The following is a 25,561-nucleotide window of genomic DNA, read 5'->3' on the forward strand; positions in this document are numbered from 1 at the left end:
GATGCTGATATTATCAATACCTGAATCAACAGACACCCTATGGCCAGAACCAGAGTCAACAGCATGGGCCCTTCCTGCTCTCAACATGGTACCGGGCAGCAGCTGGATGGATCTGCTCCATTCTACATGCCAGAGCGAGTATGGTGTTGGTCATCACTCCTCTTAGAAGTGGAAGAGAAGTCTCTGCAAGCTCTGGAATGGCTCTGGTTCATTCTATGGGACCTTTTCCTTGCAACACCAGAGGAGGGTGAACGACCCCTTGTCCTCCTGGGGGAAATGCCAAAGCCTGAATGCAGAGAGGCATCTCTTGCCAGGTCCGAAGGCAACTGCTGATCAGAGGAGGACCTCTGTGCTGAAGCATGCCTTATGGCCTGTTCTGGAAGGTGCTGCTTCAACAGCAAGTCTCTTGCCACCGAGGTTCTCACTTCGAATGACTTGCAGATGGAGCACCTCTCTTTAATGTGTCCTTTGCACAACAAACACCTGGTGCCGGAGTCGCTGTTGGGGTGACCCCCTCCATGATGGACAATTCTTGACTCCTGCTGAGGGCATCGTACAGAGCAGCCAACTACTCTAGCTAACAATAAACTAACACTTAACTAACCCTAAAGATATTACTACTACTATCTACAAGGAAGAGTTCTGAGGGAGTCAAGGTGGCATCACCTTTATATGGCATGGGAAGGGGCTGCAGAGCACCACCCCTACAGGTTCTGCTAGACAAAGTTCCCCAGCTCTGCTACGTGGGGGACGTGTACCCATATAGAATACATGGCTGCCTCTACTTGAAGAAGAGCCTTGTATAAAGATACTGATTAATTCCTGATGACTTGCTGTGGCAGATGTGACTATTAATTCCACCCTGGATATGAGGGAGATTCCTTAGGCAGAATGACTTGGGTTCTAGGATGGAAAGATCTCATCAGGAAAAGCCACGATAGACAGGTTTGCATTTGTGTTGTTTTTTGAATTATCCAAGAAGTCCAGGAGTGGGGGCTAGGTTCAGACAAAATACCGGGTATGTGCATTACATTAAGAGCCGGGAGGGAGCTCCACCTGTTTCGAGACTCCTATTGCAAAGATCCTGAACCAACCACTTGAATTCTGCCTTAACAAACTATAGAATTTAGTTTCTAAGGCTGAGTCCAGAGATCTGGAGGATGACTACTGGGTAAGCAATAGCTTCTTCAACATCTATCCCAGATATTAGGGTAGAGTTCAGACAAAGCACAAAAGCATGAACTATGGAGGAGCGCCAAGCAGCTTTGCACTGAGTGTCTCCACTCACTAGGGATATGCTCAATGAACAATTAATGATAAAAGGCTTATGAGAAACCACAGAAAGAAAGAAAATATATAATTAACCAAAATCTCTGCAATTTGTCTTGCGTAATATCAGATTAGAGAATATTGGGAAATACTGGAATACCCAGAGAGAAGTTGTTGATTACAGGTTTGGAAGAATTGATCAGGCCAGTCAAATCATCAACTCAGCTATTATCAAAGAAAGATACGTTCGTCAAGGCTACGGGGGTCGTAAAGAAGGGATGAATATGAAATGCAGTAGTTCTGGCTCAATAGTACAGCTGCAACTGTTGCTGGTTTTACATAAAGATGAATCTATCTAGAAGAAATAGTGGGAGTAAGACTCTGCTGTCCTTGCCTGGAGATCAGACACCTCACTGGAGTTAAAACAAAGGCTTGGTCAACAAAGAGTACATGCCACAAAATTTAAAGCAACTTCTATTTGGTAATGGACAATCTTTAAAAATTACCTCAGTGAAAGCCTCTATCCAGTCAGAAACAGTTTCAGTGAAGGCCAGATGAACTAAAAGATACTACAGAGGGATACTCAATTTATTTAAAAAACCAAAAGTTATAAAGCTAATGGAACAATAAAGAATCAAATTCCAGAAAAAGTGGTCTTTCAAATACAGCGGTGACTCGTGTTTACTACCTTTAGTCTACATGGAACACAACAAATTTCATTTTCCCCCAATTAATATTTACTAATCTCAATTAACATTTTATTTTCTGAATAATTATTTAACTTATTTTATTGCAAACACATTCTAAAGAAGGAAGTTCATTAAGCAAAGTGTAAAAGATTATGGCCTTCAAAAAACTTATTCATCAATAACATCTCTGTTCCCCTTCAAATGATCATAATGGGATAAACTAGTAGGACACTGTATTCCTTTGATTGATAAGTGAATAAAAGGGATAGATCATGACTTCAGTTTCAAGGTATGACTGATGTCACAATGGATTTTCAAGCAGGATGAAGACAAATAGTGGGAGAAAACAGCTCCTCTGCATGAACAACTTATTCATTTCAAATTAAATTTTTTAAAAAGAAAAATAAAGAAGATCCAAAATTAGCAAGGCTTATGTTTAATTTTTTGTCCACGTATGCAAGTTCATCTTTGTTAGCAACTATAAGTAAGTAATTTGGAAACCATTACAGTACTCCAATTCTGCTATTAGTTAGTTGACAAACTAATGAGATTATTTTATTTCTTTTGTACCAAAGGTCCTGATAAATCTAAGAAGAAAAGTATCAGAGGCGTAGTCGTGCCACCGGACTCCTAAGAAGAAAACATACTCAACCTATTTCAGATTCACCTTACACTTAGAAATCAATTCCCTACACAGCATGCAAGATTCATCTCTAGCATAACAATTCTTGTAATATCTCTGTGCATCCATGAGGAAAGACTATGTATACAAGTGGAACAAAAGGATAACAGGACTGAATTTGTTTGGCAAAACAATAGGTTTTCCTTATTTTGACAGACTAAAGGGGAAGACGAGAATAAAAAGATAGCTGAAAAGTTACAATCCACTGAAGTCAAACTCTACACATGCTCTTGGCAGGTAGGCACACGTGTAACAGCATGCATGTCTGTGAAGGTTTAGATTATCTCTAGTGTTTTAATGCTTTCCCTATGGGTTTTTTTTCCTGCTTAAGTGAGGGCACTATCTGCGAAGTCCCCATCTTCTTTACATTTGGGTCACTGTCATGATGCCCGTCAGAAACTTCCACAGCCAGACTTGAGGAGTAACTTGAGCATATTTTACATGTCCTACTTATTTATACTTGTTAAATTAACTGTGTATTGGCTGCTCACCTATCCTACCCATTATCTGTTTAGGCTCCCCACCATAAGCAGTGATACAACCTGCTGGAAAATTAACACATGGGCTCACCATGAAAGCTGGATAAATATTAAATATGTTAGCAACGGAGAAAGGACAGGGACAAACAAGCATTCAGTTTTGAGACACTAGATTGGGTTTTCTTTCAATATGTATACTGACTCATTAACTATATTTATATTCAGAATAGGGCTGTCAAATAATTGCAAATAACTCATGCGATTAACTCAAAAAAATTAATCGTGATTAAATTGCACGGTTAAACAATAGAATACCAATTGAAATTTATTAAATATTTTGGATGTTTTTCTACATTTTCAAAGATATTGATTTCTATTACAACATGGAATACAAAGTGTACAGTGCTCACTTTATATTATTATTACAAATATTTGCACTGTAAAAATGATAAACAAAAGAAATAGTATTTTTCAATTCACCTCATACAAGTATTGTAGTCCAATCTCTTTATCATGAAAGTGCAACTTACAAATGTAGATTTTTTTTGTTACGTAATTGCTGCCAAAAACAAAACAATGTAAAACTTTAGAGCCTACAAGTCCACTCAGTCCTACTTCTTGTTCAGCCAATCGCTAAGACAAACAAGTTTGTTTACATTTACAGGAGATAATGCTGTCCTCTTCTGATATACAATGTCACCTGAAAGTGAGAACAGGCATTTGCATGGTACTTTCGTAGCTGGTGTTGAAGTTATTTATGTGCCAGATATGCATTGCCGGCTCTACCTTTTTTGCCTCCCCAAGCAGAGAAGCAAAAATAAAAAACCAGCCACCGAAGAAGAAAAAATGAAAAAGCTGCCACCCAAGTGCCACCGAGGAAGGGAAAATGAAAAAGCTGCCGCCGAAGTGCCACTGAGGAAGGGGGGAAAAAGAAAAAAACAAAAAAAAAAACCCCCACACCGGAGTGCCGCCCCCTTCTGATTTGCCGCCCCAGGCACCAGCTTCCTCAGCTGGTGCCTAGAGCCAGCCCTGCAGATGTATGCCTTCATGCTTCGGCCACCATTCCAGAGGACATGAATCCATGCTGATGATGCTCATTAAAAAATAATGCATTAATTAAATTTGTGACTAAACTCTTTGGGGGAGAATTGTATGTCTCCTGCTCTGTTTTACCTGCATTCTGCCATATATGTCATGTTATAGCAGTCTTGGATGATGACCCAGCACGTGTTTGTTTTAAGAACACTTTCACAGCAGATTTGACAAAACGCAAAGAAGGTACCAATGTGAGATTTCTAACAATAGCTACAGCACTCGACCCAAGGTTTAAGAATCAGAAGTGCCTTCCCAAATCTGAGAGGGACGAGGTCTGGAGCATGCGTTCAGAAGCCTTAAAAGAGCAACACTCCGATGCAGAAACAACAGAACCCAAACCACCAAAAAAGAAAATCAACCTTCTGCTGGTGGCATCTGACCCAGATGATGAAAATGAATGTGCATCAGTCCTACTTTGGATCGTTATCAAGCAGAACCCATCATCAGCATGGATGCGTGTCCTCTGGAATGGTGGTTGAAGCACAAAGAATCATAGAATATCAGGGTTGGAAGGGACCTCAGGAGGTCATCTAGTCCAACCCCCTGCTCAAAGCAGGACCAATCCCCAATTTTTGCCCCAGATCCCAAATGGCCCCCTCAAGGATTGAACTCACAACCCTGGGTTTAGCAGGCCAATGCTCAAACCACTGAGCTATCCCTCCCCCCAAGGGGCATATGAATCTTTAGTGCATCTGGCACATAAATATTTTGCGACACTGGCTACAACAGTGCCATGAGAATGCCTGTTCTCACTTTCAGGCGACATAAACAAAAAGCAGGCAGCATTATCTCCAGCAAATTGTAACCAAGTTTGTCTGAGCCATTGGTTGAAGTAGGACTGCGTGGACTTGGAGACACTAAAGATTTACATTGTTTTATTTTTCAATGCAGTTATTTTTTGTATATAATTCTACATTTGTAAATTCAACTTTCACAATAAAGAGGTTGCACTACAATAGTTGTAAGAGGTGAACTGAAAAATACTATTTCTTTTGTTTTTTACAGTGCAAATAATAATCAAAAATAAATATAAAGTGAGCACTATACACTTTGTATTCTGTGTTGTAATTGAAATCAATATATTTGAAAATGTAGAAAACATCCAAAAATATTTAAATACATGGTATTCCATTATTAACGTGGTTAATCACAACTAATTTTTATAATCACATGATTAATTGCGATTAATATTTTAATTGCTTAACAGCCCTAATTCAGAATATTTTTAAATAATCTGACCAATTTTTGGTCATACTTGCCAGTATAGAGAGCTAAGCCATAATTTACAAATGTTCACAGACATACAAAAATTATGTAGAAAATCAAACTTACTATTAAGATAGTAATAGAACTTTGGCTTATACTACAGAAGTATAATATAGTTATTTAACACAAATTGTAACCGTGTATATTTAGTATATTAATGAAATTGGGCCATTTATTACACGTGTAATGATATTAAGTCAACGAGTGTGTGTATGTGTGTGTGTGTGCGTGCGTGTGTGTCTATAACACCATTTTGACCCATTGTCTTTGGGGTTTTTGTTTTGTTTTCAAATTCAATTACCACATGCTTGCCATTTAGTAAAAGCACCTACTTACTAAAATAAAAATAAAACCAAACCAAAACAAAACCCTAACCAAACCACCAAAAAAAGCCAAAGCAAAGCAAATCACAACAAAAACCACTGCAACCCACTCAAACTGGACATATAAGCACTGCACTGATGCTGTTGTGCTTGTGTACATTTACCATCCTTCCCATCTAATCCCAAGGCTGTTGCATTTGGAAAAGGAACCAACCCATGGCTTATTTGGGTAATGCGGATTTGTCACTGGGTGCAAATCAAAGAGTTTTATAATTACTTGGGATGTCTATTAAAATATAATCATGCAAATCATTACTGCTACCACTGTTATATAATTGCAACAAATCTTATACAAAGTTTAACACATAGCCAGAAAGGGTTAAGCATCCTGCAGGCTAACTGACCCAGAGACAACTTGTAAAGACATATCAGAAATGGTAATTAGAGCCATTCTATGTTAGATTGGCTAGAATTTTGAAATGCAAATCTATATTTTTAGAAATTAGAGGTGATGCTAATTGTATGTGTGTACTCATTTCATATTAATATGTGAGCTATGTAAACAGACAGTTCCTGTCTGTCACTATAGCTATTGATTCAGAGATCAAAAGAAATATTAACATTTAGATGTATCTTGGGTGCAATCATGTAATTGTCTAAATGTCTCTTTGAAGTTTGTGTTAGACTGCCTAATGGATAAATTGCATCGTGTTAATTTGGGTAACTAATTACCGGTGATGCTTAGGAAAGAAGTCTTCATTAATTGCCTATTGTTCACCAAAGGACACCAACATGTCAAAAAAGGCCTGAAACTGTATCAAAAAGGGCTTGGGTCCTGATCCTTTTTATCTCAGACTTAATGCTTAATGCTTGATACAGGGGAAGCTTGAGTCAAAAGGTTGAGATCTTCAGAATCCCAGTCTGGAATCACCCTGAATACAAACATTGGACTATAAACCTATGAGCTAATTCTGAAAGAACTCTTTGCAATTACAAAGCTCACCATCCTTGCTATGAATCTGAATCTCAAGAATTGTACTCATCTGTGTATGTATACTGATCTTTTAACCAATACCCTCTCTCTTCTTTTCTTTTTTAATAAATTTTAGTTTAGTTAATAAGAATTGTCTGTAAGTGTGTATTTGGGTAAGATTTGAAATATTCATTAACCTGGGAGGTAATCTGTCGGATCCTTTGAGATTGGTAGAATTTTTTTATATGATGAATAAGATTTTCAGTAATCCTCATCACATTTGCCTTGGGTGTCTGCGTGGAGGCCTAAGGCTGGGTTGCTTTAAGGGAACTGTGTTGTTGGCTTCTGGGTTATCAGTGCGGTATTATAGAAGCTGTTATGTGCCAGTTTGGTAAATCTAAGTATTGGAATATCCACCAGCTTTGGGGATTGCCTGCCCCATTCTTTGCAGTTCAGCCTAGTTGAGTGACCTCAGTTGGCTCCCCTGGGACTCCAGTCACACTTGTAAACTCATGAAAACACAAACTCTGTGCTTTGCTTAATTTTATCAAGATAAGACTCTGAAGCAAAAGAGAAAAAAAGTGGGTCTTCCTGACACCTATTTTATCATGTTTTAACAAAACTCTTTTAGTTTTATGAGCTAAGAGGGAGATTTTCAAAGGCACAAAATGGAGTTAGGTGCCCAGCATGGAAATTTTTATATATATATATATAAAGCTGTATTCTGGTTTATGAAAGGAAAATGCTGCCTTTACCTTATTGATGAGTATGACAATATCACCTTCTTTGATTGTCAGTTCATCTTCATTCTGTGCTTCATACGGAAATATTACTTTGCAATACTCCTTGACTGAAAGGAAAAATGTGCAATTCAATAAATGATAATCTTATAACATTTTTTATCCAACTATTTCCCTATAAATATAGTCACGCTATACTTTAAGTGTCTCTATATAAAATATTGTTTTCTATTTTTACTATTTGTTTCTCTGTATATTGTAGACCTTCACAAATTGCATGAAATATTCAGAAGTTCTGTATTGACAATTCCTGCATTTATCAGCTAGGAAAAAAAAAAAGAGTTTTGTAGCCATATGTCATGAACTATTTCCACCAAAATAAATGTAAGCGTTTGTTGTTCCCTGTATTTCTTTCCATAAGCTCACAGAAATTAGAGATGGAAAAGACCTAGGAGGCCAGATAGTTCATTTATCTTCCTGCTAATGCAAGGCAATAGATATTTTTAATCTGGTGACTCAAAATAATTAAAAAAATGTAAAGAGGATTCATAAATATTTCCTTGTATATACATCATTAATGGACATTTTCCAACATTACTATAAAGTTTTTTCCTCCTTTCTTTCTTCACTTTCTATAAATAAGGTATCTTCTCAGTTCTAAGATACCAAATACTCCTACTCCTAATCATCAACACAACTGTCATAAAAAAACCCAGTTAATTATGACTTGTTGCTATGCAGCGAAGTCAAGCATGCCAATCCTCATTGAGAAGTTATAAATAAAGAGGATCATTCATTTCTCCTATTAGAGTATATATAAAAATATACAATATTTTAAATCAGAGCCCTCTACTAGAAAGATAGGTGGATGCTTTGTAGATTAATATTAAGTAATTATAAAATATACATCTAGGTAAGTCGGTGCATGGGGATGCACTGTGCTTGAACAATTAGTTTTAATGGGGGTCAGGGTCTTTTCTGGTTCACATATTATTACTCAGCAGGGGATGAATTTTAAGTTGCTGTGAAGTAAGTATGTCAAGATCTCTCTGGCTCACAGCTCTCTTCTTGACAGCCAGGAAAATTAGTACATGAACCATCAGTTTGTAGCCTCTTTCCTCCTCTGAAGATATAATGATCAGGAAAAGAGGATGAGCATACTTCTGGAAAGACCCTCTGACAAGAGCCAAGGAGGAAGAGGCTGATCCTCCTGATACTTTCCAGAAATAGAGAACATCCTCCAATAACAATTTCCAAATACTATTATTTATGTATTAGTTGCTCAGAACAAAAGAACGGTCTCCAAGGATTCAGCATGGGAGAACCTGAGACCCATAATTAGTATTTGAGGTGGGACGAGAGTGGTTAACTACCAGTCTGTAAGCTGAGTCTTGGACCTCTCCATCTTTTCTCTGGGGCCAAGAAAGGAAGTTACTCCAGCTCAACATATTGAGCAGTTCTTCTGGGGTGCTTGACCCCATATCACTGTAGGAAGGAGTATGCAGAACAGTGGAGATATGGGGGTGGAAGACTTACATGCACTGATCTAGAACAGCTGGTTGTGGAGCAAGTGAACAGCAAGGAGAGAGAGACTGATAGAATCAACTATGTTCTCATCATTTCATTTGCATGTGGGCTATCATCATAATAATTTTGTATTTATAGAATCTACACACCACAAAGAAAGATTTTGACAAACAACAGATTTAATAAATGTATGCAGAGCTGGTATCAATTTAAGGCTGTACTTCAAAAAAGTGTGTGCAGCATCTTGTGTAAAGCCTCTTGTTATTAGGCAGGACCTTAGTGATTCATTTTTATGACACAGAATGGAATGTTGGGAGGGGCTGTTGCAGGAAGTGATTTTCCTTTTTGAATGAGACTCGGGAGACTGTGCATTCTCAGGTGCATAAATTATTCCTCTATGAATTAATTGGATGTTATGTTCTTAGTATCAGGTGGGAAACAATGCACAGCAGTCTATGGTGAATAAGTAGAAAGAAAGTATTACATTAGAATTAAAACCCCAGTGTTCTCAGAGAAGGGCTCCCAGAAAGGGGCAATATACGTAGGTCTTAGTAACCCTTATGAGTGTGTAGTGATGATATGGGTGACTGCATAAAAAGGATGAATCAACTTTCAAGCCTCTGGAAAGGCTAACTGTTTAGGAGAAGCAAAAATAAATAGTCAAGAGGCTCAACAGGTCAAACATATAAAATTCTATTAACAAAACAAGGTGATATTCTACTTTTCTTCGCCACATTAAGACCTCCATAAATCATCTGAGCAAAAGATAACAACAGGATTAAAATGTGCTTACTTCCAGCAATCATGTTTAGACAGAATAAAAGAAAGGGACAGACTCTAATCTCAGACACACAGCATATATGTATACAAAAATAAATGTTCTGAGAAATGTCAACACATGCCAGAAAGTTGAGGTCAGAATCAAGCCCATGAAACGTAATGGGACGCTGGTTTTCCAGCCTATTACGCTGGTTGCCAACAAAGAGGTGAGATACACTGGGTATTTACACTGAAAAACTACCTCCTAGAGACCACAATAGAATGAACTTTTTTTAAAAAAATGAGATCAATAGTAAATGAGTGGTTAAAGCAATGGCTGCCTGGAGAAAGCTGACAAATGACAACTGTAGACAATAACAAAACAGACAAGCGGAACTCTATCCTCCTGCACCAAAAAGAAAATGTTTGTACAGCCCCTATATTTAGTACTCCCAGCTGCCAGTTTTGTACCCCCTCTTCATCAGCTTCACACTGTGGACTAGTATACAAGGCACACAAACCTGCACCACTCTTCTTAAGTTCCACCAAATGCCTTGAAATTTCTCTCTGACCTAATGTAAAGGCACATTTTTAAAACAAGGCTCCCTCCCAAACATATGCACATGCAAATTTTGGCAAAGAAATACTGGGGGAAGATAAAGACATTCAATCTGATGATTTTCAGTTCTTACTTAATACTTTAAAATGATATCGCTATGTTTACTCTTTCAAACTATATGAAGTGCCAGTAAAATAACTTGAATCACAAGCCCCACCCTCCCTCTCTAGAAATGGACAAATAACCCTTCTTTCTCACTTCACATTCCTCAGGAAACAGACTGAGTGAACAGACAGGCCTTAATATTGCCCCTGAAAATTAATAAACTCAACCTCTTTTGCAATGGTGTCTTAACTGTGGCCATTGAGGGAGGAGTCGTCTTTTTTACGGGGGGAGGGGTGAAGCTTGACTGAATAATCTATAACTACCACGAATTCTAATTCCTAAATACTTAGCAGTTTATATTCGCTCACTCTGCGCTCTGTCTTTCAGGTAAAACACTTTTCTAATACCACTCCATATCTCTGATATCTTTACTAAATAACATAACGTAACTTTTGTTACCTTAAGATGTTTGAGTTCCTCAGAAAGCTTTTCCCTGTCTTTATCAAAGCCCATACATACCCATAAAAGGGGATCAATTGTTCAATTGACCACCTTACAGAATATACATAGTCCATCTTTGTGTCTATTTATCCAAAAAAGATTTTTGTTTAAGTCACAACTGGTTAGTACGCTAAACTAAATCATTTCATTTACTCTACCCAGGCTCTGATGTATGTTGTTATCCTCAGCTGTATGGCACAATAAATCTTCTTCCGCTTTCTTGACTAATCCCAAATTTTTGCCATTCCTTTTTTAGGTTTTTCTGTACTAGGCTTTTAAATTCCTGTTTACCCAAGGGTATTTCTATGCCAATCCTTTTATTTCATTGTCTGCCTTTTCATTCCCTGTTATCCCAATATGCTCTGGGATCCAAGCTAATGCTAACGGTATCCCCATCTGTAGTAGCTATCATTAGAAATATATTATTTCATTGATTAAATCACTTCTACACACTGAGACACCTTTTTTTTTTTATCATTATAAGATCTCAGACTGAGATAAAAAAAAATGACCACTTCTGTTGGGAGTACACCTCAGATCCGATTTAATGCTAGCATTACTGCTACTAGTTTGGCTGTCATGACAGCTACAAAATCAGATGTTCTGGTAGATGTACTAATTCCAACTTCTGGTATACCATATGCTGCCCCTACTCTTCCTATTTTTTCTTTTTTGGATCCATCTGTATATATTTGAAAAAAACAACAACTACTTTTCATTTATATACTGGTACACTTCGTTTTTATTACCTACTGTTTCTTTTTTACGCTTACGTTTATAAAATAAATTTAAATCCGCATTTGGACATGCAACTTTCCATCTATAACTAATTTTTCTACGACTAATTTTCCTACAGTTTTCCAAAACAACTAATAGTTTTGACTTTGTTTAGCTTTTCCTTGCCTTTCAACTTCTGCTTCCACACTTTAACTCAATCATGTGGCTTTCTCACATCATGTGCCATCATTCACCAACCAAATTCTCAACAATCCTCGTACATTTGTTTGGTACTTTCCTCACTGAAATTCTCATTAACTTTGGCCCAGAAAGTTAGGTCCAGTAGTTTCATTTGTAGTGTAACTGGCATTTCACTAGAAGTGATCTGTAGCGTGTATATGGGTGTTGTAATAAATGAACCGCATACACTCACAGTGCCTGTGCTTATATTAAATCTAATTTTTTAAGTTCTGATTTTGATGCTGACACCCAGGCCATAGTCAATAATTGGGCTGATTAAAGCTCTGTATACTATCAACAGTGTTTTCTTATCCACCCCGCAAGCAGTCCCAGCCAAACTTATAAGCAGGTTACTACTTCCTGTACGTTTATCTTTAACACAGTCTATACGATCTTTCCAAACTAATTTAGTATCAAATATTACCTCCTAGAAATTAAAACCTTTTACCTATGTCTATTTGTTCTCCATACAGATATAGCTGACATTCCTTTATAACCTTCCTTATCATAAAGACCAATACTTTGATTTTAGTGATGGAGAATTTGAAACCTCAAGCATTTTCCCAGTCAGAGGTCTTTTGTAATGCTTTGTTGATTCTCTTTTCTCCCACTTCAGTATTCTTGCTCCTAACCCACAGAGCACAATCATCTGCAAATAGAGTGACACCTACTCTGGCACTTATTCATATTGGGAGATCATTTATTATAACATTAAAGAAGGTCAGGCTGATAACACTTCCTCATGGCGTACCATTTTTAACATTACATATTTTTGACATAATTTTCCCAACTCTGACCTGCCTAGTCTTTTTACGCAAAAATTCTCTAATCCACCCATATATTCTTCCCCTTATTCCTTGTGCACCTATTTTGCACAACACGCCCTCCCTCCACAGCATGTCATAAAACTTTTCAATATCTATAAAGATAGCTATCATGAAACCTTTGTGCCCCATACAGTTTCTAATTTAACAATTTGATCAACGGTGCACCTTCCTCCCCAAAAACCACTCTGCACCCCATTTACAATGCCACTCTTTTCCAAATAGGCAGCCAATCTTTCATTCATCAGTCTCCCCATACCTTTTACCCAGGCAGGATGTAAGGGCAATAGGTCTACAGGCACTACTTTTGTGGACAGTTTGCCTAATTTCTGCATTCGTATGTTTTTCACAGTTTGCCTGATTTTTGCACTAGAATTACTGCACGTTTCTATTCTACTGTTATCACTCCTTTTCCCCATATAGTATTATTGTCTTTTCCCACAGATCTTGAACCCAGGACTGCAGGATTCCTGGGAGCAGCCACACTCCAATCCTCCACCTGGCAGCCTGCTGACAATGGCTTATCTGGACCCACCAAGACCTGCCCCAGTGTGAGGCTCCACCTCTGAAGTCCAACTGGTGGAATCCCAGAGCGGCTGACTGGTCCACTGGCAGCAGGAGGAACAGGAAGCTCCACCCTGTTCTGGACTGTGTGCCTTATGTTTCCTGCTCTGTGGTTTGATTTCCTGGAATCCCGACCAGGCTCAACTCTTGGCATCTGACTTGTGATTCCTAACCTCCAGTTATTCTCCTGCCTCTGACACTCTAGTATTCTGATCCAGCCTGACTCTGGTTCCTAAGTCATGGTTCTGACCTCTAGTTTGTCTTGTGCTTCTGATCTCCTGGTATCCTGACCTGCTGACTCTTGACTCTGGTCTATTGCGGACTCTATCTCTGCTAGGTCTGGCCTCCCACAACCAGGCCATGACAGTTATATAATTACAAGAGAACCCTCAAACTGCTTTCAAAGAGATATTTAAACACTATGTTGCATATATTATCTTTACCTACGGATGTATTCTTGCTGATATCAATAGCTTTCTCAAGTTCCCACAAACAAAACCATTCATTCAGAAAATAAAGATAAAGATAACAACTACACTGTTCATGATTCTCTTCAATGAATTGTATTTTATTCTTGTGGAAAACTGCCCTTTGATTTTCATAATTACTCACCCCTTGAAAAGCTTCTGTCAAAACTTCTGCTTTCTCATTATCAGAACATCTAACTATTTTGTCAGTCCTAGTAAGGCTTGGAATGTGACTCCTCTTGGTCTGAATTCCATTCATTCTTCTGATTTGCCTGTACATTTCTGATGTCTTAGTATCTTTATTTATCTGCCCACAGTACCTCTTCACATGCTCTTTGATTTTTTTTAATAAGTCTTTGTGCTGTTGCCTTACTTCTTTTACACTTCATTACATCTTCACTATTAATTGCACTTTTTGCTTTTTCATAGACTTTGTTCCTTTCTTTAACTGACATTTTGCACTCCTCCCTTCACCATGGAAGAGAGTTTTTGTTTTGGGGTACTTCAATATCTTAGGTATGGCTAGAGTAGCTGCTGCTATTAATCCTTTTACTATATTGTCATTGAAATTCTCTGTCATCATTCACATAAAGCTTTCTTAAAATTCCAGGTAGGTAATCTTCCATTACATTCAACCTTACTTTGCCCTTGAAAAGTAATATGTATGGGGAAATGACCACTCCCCATTCCTTCTTCCTTATGTATTTCCCAGCTGCGTCTACTTGCAGTATCTGCTGTTATAATTTCCAGGACTAACCAAGAAAGATTACCAATTCTGCATTAATTTGAGTTGGGGTGTCATTGTTTAAAACCACTACATTGTTTTCATCAACATAACTCTTGAAGGAGTCTGTGTTACGAAGAAAAATTGTATTTGTCTAATTTAAAGTCCATTCTCTGGGCCACACCCTGTGATTTTTAAAATGAAGTGTTTTAACCTGGCCTTTTACTATGGAGAGGCAATAGAGGGGGACCCTCTCTCAAGCTGTCTCCTATCACTTCTGGTGCAGTCCTAATACCAGCTCTGATGTGACTCAGGAGTGCCCTGAGCAGCTGCTGTACTTTATCTGCTGCAGTGGCTCAGGAGCTCCCTCAATGGCTATTTGCTGCATCTCCAGGGAGGGAGAAGAATGGTTCTGGCTCCTCCATTGCCAGTTTCCCCACCAGGCTATGGGAGCCCCAGGGAAAATACAATAGGAGCTCAACTGGCTGTGCCTAATCCCAGAAAAAACATGGAGTAAAGCATGGTTCCCCACTTGCACACAATCACTCAGGCAGTGGGAAAAAGGAAGAGAATCAGAGAACTAACAGCTCTCTGATTCTCTACCACAGCCTGAGTCCCAGCACAGGTTACAGAAGTCCAGGGGCTGCTTTAAGTCGTGTAAACTGGCTATGGTCTCCAAGGAACAATGCACCGGGGGGAAGCTAGAATGCAACTCACTCCAGCTACTCCCCGTCCATGCCCCAGAATCTGTCCGAAAGTACTGAACATAGCTCCTTGATCTATTTGAACTATGTTTGGCACTCAGGCAAAAAGCACAGCTTTGTTGAAAGAAGAGGGCAAGCAAGTGCCAAAGTTAAGGATAACTTGGAAACTGCAGCTAGTACAGAATGTGGATGCCTAATTACTTAGGTTGGTGCATGGGTCATATTTCTTTCACACACCACAGACTGCACTGGCTTGAAATGTATTTCCAGTGGCAATCTGAAGCATTACATATAAAGCCCTATACCGTTTGGAGTCCCATTTATCTTTAAAGACCAACTTTCTCCTTGTTCTCTTACCAGACTCTAAAGATCAGATGTGGCATTCAAGCAGACAGTCCACAGATGCGCACATCTAGAGGCTGAAATAGGGCAATTCTCCAGGGAAGGTCCAGGACTCTGGAGCTTGCTTTCCCTCTAAGTCCAAGTGGAGGCATAATACTCTTTTTAAGTCTGATCCTGCTTCTTCCTTGTCAGACAACTAGTGTGATACACTGCAATAAACTTTCCTCAGTCTGACACAGCACAAGCACTATGCTAGATTTGTATTTGCAGTTTACTTGAAAATTGATTAAAAAACCCCATCAACATACATTTGACTTCTGAAAACCAGTTATTTAGCTCTCCACAGGGAGTCTAAATTCACATACCAACTGAGTTGGGTGCACACGCTAATGGAGTTTGGATAAATAAAAACAACACAGTCTGAAAGAAGAAGCCTAAAATTAAGTGAGATTAATCCTATTACTGATAAAACAGGTTTCTATAAATGGAGGAAGAGATGCTAGAGCACAAAAGACCCTGCACACTATTTAAATGAGAAAAAACTGCAACTCTGTTGCAAAGACAAACAAACACACCACACAACTCAAACCCAAGTCCAAGTTACAGCAGAATTTAGTTCTACTGCTCAATATCTACACAGATCATTAGAGTCATGATCCAAAACTGGACTACCCAAATCGAATTTCCACAGAATTTCACCATGTATACCGAGAACATCAGAACACTACCTCACCACCGTAGAAACAAACATAAAACATAACAACCTGGAATAAATTAGAATTTCTCTAATCCAGATTAACTAATCTTTACATTTTATAATTTGTACCAAGAGGTATCTTCTGCCTACTACTGAGGAATATCAGACACAACATTATAATAAAGTTTCCTTATTATAAGAATTTGTTACTTTTACAAAATATAAAAATCATTTGCACATTATGAAACACCATGAAGTACCTGAAAGTAAATTATAATGCATTTTGTGCTACATTATCCATATTTTTCTATTGCATTTATTTACATTCTAAATTGTCAATTTCAATCATTTGCAATAGTTCTCCCAGTTAATTAGCAATGTTCTGCTGTACAGATTTTTCAGAATCCAATCTCAAATTCTTATAATAATGGATAAATATTTCCTAACACACAATCTTATCACGACAGGCTAGTGCCCCTCCCCCCAAAAGCAAATAACTCCAACCCCACAACAAACACACACCTCCCCACAACATATTCTATTCCAAAATCATAGAAAAATATAGACACCCATCATCAGCATTGCCCCCACAAAAATCCAAACACAGCACATATCAGTCTTCCCCTACAAAAATCACTCCTATAAACTCATGTGACACCTTCAGTGACATTCCTCCTTGCCCTCTTTTTCTGCTGCCTCCCTATACCCCAAGGACTCTCCCACATATTCTGCCCCCTCAAGCTCTACACACTCTTCCACCTCCTCTTTGCCCTTGGAGCCCTGAGGTCCCATCTTTTTCTCCCCCAAGTCTTTGAGCGCCCTTCTTTCACTCTGATGGTTCTCTAGCTCTGAAGTGCTTCCTCCTCTTTGTCTCTCAGATCCCTGAGAACCCTTCCTCCTATCCTTTTACCCCTCTGTGGAATGATAGGCCAATAAAGAGACGGGGGGCTCACTCAGTTGGGCAGAGAGGGTAAAAAAGAAGTGAAGCTGCTCCGCATTCTCTGTGTTTGTGGGCTACAACCAACATGTAGTCTCACACTGCAGCTGCTGCTATGCAACTGAGAGCAAGAAGCACCAACGTTAGCCAAGGGAAGGATGGCTCTGTGGCGGCACGCCAATCTTCCTGCCCTACCTATGCTACCTGCTGCTCCTCAGGCCAGCAATGTACTCATAGACTCATGAGAACATAAGAACAGCCATACTGAGTCATATTAATGGTCCATCTAGCCCAGTATCCTGTCTTCCGACAGTGGCTAATGCCAGGTGCTTCAGAGGAAATGAACAGAACAGGTAATCATCAAGTGCTCCATCCCCACCCTTTCCCACCTTCTGGCAGAGATTAGGGATGCTTCAGAGCACAGTTTTGCTTCCTTGCCCATCCTGGCTTATACCCATTTATCTAGTTCTTTTTTAAGCCCTGTTACAGTCTTGGACTTCACAACATCCTTTGGCAAAGAATTCCACAGTTTCACTGTGCGTTGTGTGAAGAAATTCTTCCTTGTTTGTTTTAAACCTGCTGCCTATTAATTTCATTTGCTGAGCCCCTAGTTCTTGTGTTATGAGGAAAAAATAACACTTCCTTATTTACTTTCCCCACACCAGTCATGATTTTATAGACATCTATCATATCCCCCCTTAGTCATCTCTTTTCCAAACTGAAAAGTTCCAGTCTTATTAATCTTTCCTCATATGGAAGCTGTTTCACACCCCAGTCATTTTTTGTTGCCCTTTTCTGTACCTTTTCCAATTCCAATATATCTTTTTTGAGATGAGATGATCAGATCTACATGCAGTATTCGAGATGTGGGCATACCATGGATTTATATAGAGGCAATATATTTTCTCTTATTATCTATTCCTTTCCCAATGATTCCTAATATTCTGTTAGATTTTTTGACTGCCACTGCACATTGATATTTTCAGAGAATTATCTAGAATGACTCAAAGATCTCTTTCTTGAGTGATAACAGCTAATTTAGACCCATCATTTTATTTGTATAGTTGGGATTATGTGTTCCAATGTGCATTACTTTGCACTGATCAACATTGAATTTCATCTGCCATTTTGTTGCCCAGTTTACTTTGGATTTAACTATCTTGAGTAGTTTTGCATCATCTGCAAATTTTGTCACTTCACTGTTTACCCCTTTTTCCAGATCATTTATGAATATGTTGAACAATACTGGTCCCAGTACAGATCCCTGTGGGAACTTTAAGGTCATCTAGTTAGTCTGACCTCCTGAACACTGTAGGCCACAAAACCACACCCAACCACTTCTGTAGACCCCATACCTCTAGCTGAGTTATTGAACTCCTGGAATCATGATTTAAAGATTTCAAGTTACAGAGAATCCAACATTTCCACTACTTTAAATCGCAGGTGACCTGTGCCCCATGCTGCAAAGGAAGGCGAACCTCCCCACCCTCCGAGGGTCTCTGCCAATCTGACCCAGGATAAAATTCCATCACGACTCCAAATATGGTGGTCAGCTAGACACTGAGCATGTGGGCAAAACCCACCAGCCAGACACCTGGGAAAGAATTCTCTGTAGTAACTCAGAGCCCTCTCCAACTAGTGTCTCATCACTGGCCACTGGAGATATTTGCTGCTCGCAGTAGCAGATCCGATACTGTAGGCAGTCTCATCATTCCATCCCCTCTAAGCACTCTCTGGCAGCGAGCACACTAGGATCCAAATCGTGAATCCAAGAGCCCGCTCTCAGTTTGGAGCTGGATCAGTGGATTGTGCCGTGAGTGGCACAGTGTCTATTGTGTTTAGCACCTATAGGCTCTAGTCAGGACTGAGGTCCCATTGTACTAGGTGTTGTATTGAAAACACAGCAAAGAGGAAAGAGAAATTAAGCTAAACTCCAAGAATGCTGGTACCTAGCACTCTTGAGGAAGATTTAGTAACAGCCTGGGACTGGAGACTTTTTGGATTTATGGCTAATCCAGCTTACTTGTGGCAGCTTCTCAAAAAAACACAAAGAAAATTCCCATGCCTAATACAACTTCTGAAACCTTAAAAGTACCTATGAGAACTGTTCAGCTGTTTCTACTTTTCTATTTTTACTTATACCCAGTGGGATGGAAACAGTGACATAAACATGAGATTATTATTTAGGCGTGCAAATAGTAGGTATTCACACTGATCCATAAATGCTATAGGACTATGCAATTAGTTTATATAGATTTCTAAACTGAGACTTATTCAGGAAGTTATGCAATCTAGGGACTGTGGGAAATTCTGGATGCATTGTAATAGAGCACAAGTCGCCAACCTGAGCCTGAGAAGGAGTCAGAATTTACCAATGTATATTGCCAAAGATCCACAGTAATACATCAGCAGCCCCCCATCAGCTCCCCCCTGCTCCAGCCCCCAGCACCTCCCACCCACAGGCAGCCCTGACAGTCAGCACCTCCTGCCTGCTGCAATCAGCTGTTTTGCATGTGCAGGAGGCTGGGGGGAGAGAGGGGGGAAGCAGTGAGCACCTGGCAGGCTCGGGGGAAGGGGCAGGGGCCTTGGGGGAAGGAGTGGAGTGGGGGCAGGGCCTGGGGCAGACACGGGGTTGAGCATTGAGCACCCCCCGGCACACTGGAAAGTTAGTGTCTGTAGCTCCAGCCCCGGAGTCAGCACCTACGCAAGGAGCCGCATATTAACCTCTGAAGAGCTGCATACGGCTCTGGAGCCACAGGTTGGCCACTCCTGTAATAAAGTAAAAGAGGCACCAGATGTAGAACTTAAGAGAATACCCAGAATACCATAGAACAATTCTTTTGGAATAACTTTCTTAACATGGAGAACAATGAATCATATGCCTACGGTCCGACTATTACAGATGAAGTTTATTATTACAAAAACATTTCTCTCATATAACATTGGATATTAAAAAAAATCTTGTTAAAAATAGTTAAGGACATAAAGGTAAATGGTAATTGGGATAAAGTACAATATGGTTCTACAAACTGTAGATTGTGCCAGACCAACCTGATCTCTTTCTTTGAAAAGCTAACTGGTTTTCTAGACAAAGGAAATGCAGTAAATCTAATCTACCTGGATTTCAGTAAAACATCTGATACGGTTCCACATGGGAAATTATTAGTTAGATTAATACAAGAGTTGAAAGGTGGATAAGAAATGGGTTAACAGGAGCCTACAGCAGGTAATGTCAGACTGGAGGGAGGTTCCTAGTGGTGTACCACATGGATCAGTCTTGGGACCAATCTTATTTAACATTTTCATTAATGACCTTGGCACAAAAAGCAGGAATGTACTAATAAAATCTGAGGATGACACAAAGTTGGGAGGTGTTGCCATTACTGAGGACGACCAGAATACAGTAAAACCTGCCAAGAGCAACCACTCATGGAAGTTATGGTATGTCTGCACTACAAAATTAGGTCGAATTTATAGAAGTCGGTTTTGTAGAAAGCGTTTTTATACACTCGATTGTGTGTGTCCCCACACAAATGCTCTAAGTGCTCAAAGATCACTTTGGCAATTAGGAGCACATTAAACACCACATGCATTATCCAGCAGTATATGCAACACCAGAACCTGGCAAAGCAAAACCGGATGAGTAGGCGATGTTAGCGCGGTGACAAGAGTGATGAGGACATGGACACAGACTTCTCTCAAAGCACGGACCCTGGCAATGTGGGCATCATGGTGCTAATGGGGCAGGTTCATGCGGTGGAACACCGATTCTGGGCTCGGGAAACAAGCACAGACTGGTGGGACTGCATAGTGTTGCGGGTCTGGGATGATTCTAAGGGCACTTTCATGGAACGTTGTGACTTGCTTTCCCCTGCCCTGAGGCGCAAGAATACCAAGATGAGAGCAGCCCTCACAGTTGAGAAGCGAGTGGCAATAGCTCTGTGGAAGCTTGCAATGCCAGACAGCTACCAGTCAGTCGGGAATCAATTTGGAGTGGGCAAATCTACTGTGGGGGCTGCTCTGATGCAAGTAGCCAACGCAAGCAAAGATCTGCTGATATCAAGGGGAATGACCCTGGGAAATGTGCAGGTCAAAGTGGATGGCTTTGCTGCAATGGGATTCCCTAACTGTGGTGGGGTCATAACGAAACCCATATCCCTATCTTGGCACCGGAGCACCAACCCGGAAAGTACATAAACCGCAAGGGGTACTTTTCAATAGTGCTGCAAGCACTGGTGGATCAAAAGGGACGTTTCACCAACATCAATGTAGGATGGCTGCGAAAGGTACATGACGCTCGCATCTTCAGGAACTCCGGTCTGTTTCAAAAGCTGCAGGAAGGGACTTGATTCCCAGACCAGAAAATAACTGTTGGGGATGTTGAAATGCCTATAGTTATCCTTGGGGACCCAGCCTACCCCTTAATGCCATGGCTCATGAAGCCATACACAGGCACCCTGGACAGTAGTCAGGAGCTGTTCAACTACAGGCTGAGCAAGTGCAGAATGGTGGTAGAATGTGCATTTGGATGGTTAAAAGTGTGCTGGTGCAGTTTACTGACTCGCTTAGACCTCAGCGAAACCAATATTCCCACTGTTATTACTGCTTGCTGTGTGCTCCACAATATCTGTGAGAGTAAGAGGGAGACATTTATGGCGGGGTGGGTGGTTACACACAGCCAGACACCAGGGCAGCTAGAAGAGCACAGGAGGGCGCTGTGCGCATCAGAGAAGCTTTGAAAACCAGTTTCATGACTGGCCAGGCTATGGTGTGAAAGTTCTGTTTGTTTCTCCTTGATGAAACCCCCCATCTCTTGGTTCACTCTACTTCCCTGTAACCTAACCCCCCTCCCCTCCTCCCTTCTATCACTGTTTGCAGAGGCAATAAAGTCATTGTTGCTTCACATTCATGCATTCTTTATTAATTCATCACACAAATAGGGGGATAACCACCAAGGTAGCCCAAGAGGGGTGGTGGAGGAGAAAAGCACCAGGAGGGGTGGTGGAAGAGGGAAGGACAATGCCACACAGCACTTTAAAAGTTTAAAACGTTAAAACTTATTGAATGTCAGCCTTCTGTTGCTTGGGCAATCCTCTGGGGTGGAGTGGCTGGGTGGCCAGAGGCCCCCCCACCGTGTTCCTGGGCGTCTGGGTGAGGAGGCTATGGAACTTGGGGAGGAGGGTGGTTGGTTACACAGGGGCTGAAGCAGCGGTCCATGCTCCAGCTGCCTTTGCTGCAGCTCAACCATACGCTGGAGCATATTAGTTTGATCCTCCAGCCGCCTCAGCATTGAATCCAGCCTCCTCTCATCACGCTGCAGCCACCTTTCAGCTTCAGCCCTCTCTTCAGCCCGCCACTTACTCTCTTCAGCCCGCCAACTCTCCTCCCGGTCATTTTGTGCTTTCCTGCGCTCTGACATTGTCTGCCTCCACGCATTCGTCTCTGCTCTGTCAGCGTGGGAGGACAGCATGAGCTCAGGGAACATTTAATCGCGAGTGTGTTTTTTTTGCCTTCTAATCTTCGCTAGCTTCTGGGAAGGAGAAGATCCTGTGATCCTTGAAACACATGCAGCTGGTGGAGAAAAAAAAAGGGACAGTGGTATTTAAAAAGACACATTTTATGGAACAATGGATACACTCTTTCATGGTAAACCTTGCTGTTAACATTACATACATAGCACATGTGCTTTCGTTCCAAGGTCGCATTTTGCCTCCTCCCACCGCGTGGCTAGCCCTCACCCCTCCCCGTGGCTAACAGCGGAGAACATTGCTGTTCAGCCACAGGCAAACAGCCCAGCAGGAATGGGCACCTCTGAATATCCCCTTAAGAAAAGCACCCTATTTCAACCTATATTCAACCATGAATGATATCACTCTCCTGCGGATAACACAGAGAGATAAAGAACGGATGTTGTTTGAACGCCAGCAAACATACACTGTAGTGCTTTGTTGTACAATGATTCCCGAGTACGTGTTACTGGCCTGGAGTGGTAAAGTGTCCTACCATGGAGGACGCAATAAGGCTGCCCTCCCCAGAAACCTTTTGCAAAGGCTTTGGGAGTACATCCAGGAGAGTCGCGAATGCCAGGGAAAATTAATCATTAAACATGCTTGCTTTTAAACCATGTGTAGTATTTTAAAAGGTACACTCACCAGAAGTCCCTTCTCCGCCTGGCGGGTCTGGAAGGCAGCCTTGGGTGGGTTCAGGGGGTTCTGGCTCCAGGTCCAGGGTGAGAAACAGTTCCTGGCTGTCGGAAAAAATGGTTTCTCCGCTTGCTTGCTGTGAGCTATCTACAACCTCATCATCATCATCATCTTCTTCGTCCCCAAAACCTGCTTCCGTGTTGCCTCCATCTCCATTGAAGGAGTCAAACAACACGGTTGGGGTAGTGGTGGCTGAACTCCCTAAAATGGCATGCAGCTCATTATAGAAGCGGCATGTTTTGGGCTCTGACCCGGAGTGGCCGTTTGCCTCTCTGGTTTTCTGGTAGGCTTGCCTCAGCATCTTAAGTTTCATGTGGCACTGCTTCGGGTCCCTGTTATGGCCTCTGTCCTTCATGGCCTGGGAGATTTTGACAAATGCTTTGGCATTTCGAAAACTAGAACGTAGTTCTGATAGCACGGATTCCTCTCCCCATACAGTGATCAGATCCCGTACATCCCGTTCAGTCCATGCTGGAGCTCTTTTGCGATGCTGGGACTCCATCATGGTCACCTCTGCTGATGAGCTCTGCATGGTCACCTGCAGCTTGCCACGCTGGCCAAACAGGAAATTGAAATTCAAAAGTTTGCGGGCCTTTTCCTGTCTACCTGGCCAGTGCATCTGAGTTTAGAGTGCTGTCCAGAGCGGTCACAATGGAGCACTCTGGGATAGCTCCCGGAGGCCAATACTGTCTAATTGTGTCCACAGTACCCGAAATTCGACCCAGCGAGGCCGATTTCAGCGCTAATCCCCTTGTCAGGGGTGGAGTAAGGAAATTGATTTTAAGAGCCCTTTAAGTCGGAAAAAAGGGCTTCGTCGTGTGGACGGGTGCAGGGTTAAATCAATTTCATGCTGCTAAGTTCGACCTCAACTCCTAGTGTAGACCAGGGCTTAGCAAAAATGGTCGCTTGTAAGCAGTGGTCTCTCTTTAAAGATTTGCTACCTTCAGAGCTGGGCAGCCAGGGAGCAGTGGTTGCTGGCCAGATTCCCTGCTCTGAACGCAGTGCTGCCGCAAGCAGCAGCACAGAAGTAAGGAAGATCATGTGTCCTACAGGTTGTTTTTATGGATGGAGTAACAAAATATGGTTGCTGGTTACAGACAACAGGTGGTCACTCTTCACAGTTAAATTATAGGAGGAAAACATTCTGTGGCCTCTGCAGTCACTCGTGATAGGTGGTCTCTCTTCAGAAGTGGTCGCTAAGGCACATTTTACTGTATCACACAAGAAGATCTGGATGACCTTGAAAACTGGACTAATAGAAATGGGATGAAATTAAATAGTGCAAGGTCATGCACTTAGGGACTAACAACGAGAATTTTTACTATAAACTGGGGGTTTATCAGTTGGAAGGGGGAAGAGGAGAAAAAGTTGGGTGTACTGGTTGATCACAGGATGACTATGAGCCACCAATGTGATGTGGCCATGAAAAAGGCTAATGCAAACCCAGAATGCATCAGGCGAGGTATTTCCAGTAGAGATAGGGAAGTGTTACTGCCATTATAAAAGACACTGGTGAGGCCTTATCTGGAATACGGTATGCAATTTTGGTCTCCCATTTTACGAAAAATGAATTCAAACTGAAACAGGTGCAGAGAAGGGATACTATAATGAGCAGAAGAATGGAGAACCCACCTTGAGAGGAGACTTAAGAAACTTGGCTTGTTTAGCTTAACCAACTGAAGGCTGAGAGGAAATACGGTTGCTCTCTGTAAATACAACAGAGGGATAAACAACAGGGAGGGAGAGGAGTTATTTAAGTTAAGGGTCAGTGCGGGCAAAAGAAAAAAGGATATAAACTGTCCATCAACAAGTTTAGGCTTGAAAGTAGGTGAAGGTTTCACCATGAACAGCCTTCAAAGGGGCAAAACACGTACTTGGTTACAAGCTAGATAAGTTTATGGAGGGGATGGTATGATGAGCTTGCCTACCGTGGCATGTGGCCCATCTGTGATTGCTAGTAGCAAGTATCTCCAACAGCCAGAGATGGGGCAATAGATGGAAAGGGCTCTGAGTTACTACAATGAATTCTTTTCTGGGTGTCTGGCTGGAAGGTCTTGCCCACATGCTCAAGATCTGATTGATCACCAGGAATTTTCTTCCAGGTCAGATTGGCAGAGCCCGTGGGTTTCTTTTTTTGCTCTCCTCTACAGCATGGGTCACTTGCTGGTTTGAACT

The 25,561-nt window shown here is 41.0% G+C and overlaps 1 protein-coding gene across 3 annotated transcripts in view; it reads right to left on the reverse strand.

Moving 5' to 3' along the window:
* The window catches only part of SH3KBP1 (SH3 domain containing kinase binding protein 1), a 339,163-nt gene that overhangs the window by 62,598 nt on the left and 251,004 nt on the right, over positions 1 to 25,561 (reverse strand). For all 3 annotated transcript variants that reach the window (XM_077807185.1, XM_077807184.1, XM_077807186.1), the window contains one exon: positions 7,532 to 7,626. In XM_077807185.1, the coding sequence (XP_077663311.1) occupies positions 7,532 to 7,626 (95 nt within the window). The remainder of the gene's footprint in view (positions 1 to 7,531; positions 7,627 to 25,561) is intronic.

This window comes from Eretmochelys imbricata, chromosome 1, assembly GCF_965152235.1.
Source record: "Eretmochelys imbricata isolate rEreImb1 chromosome 1, rEreImb1.hap1, whole genome shotgun sequence".
NCBI lineage: Eukaryota > Metazoa > Chordata > Testudines > Cheloniidae > Eretmochelys > Eretmochelys imbricata.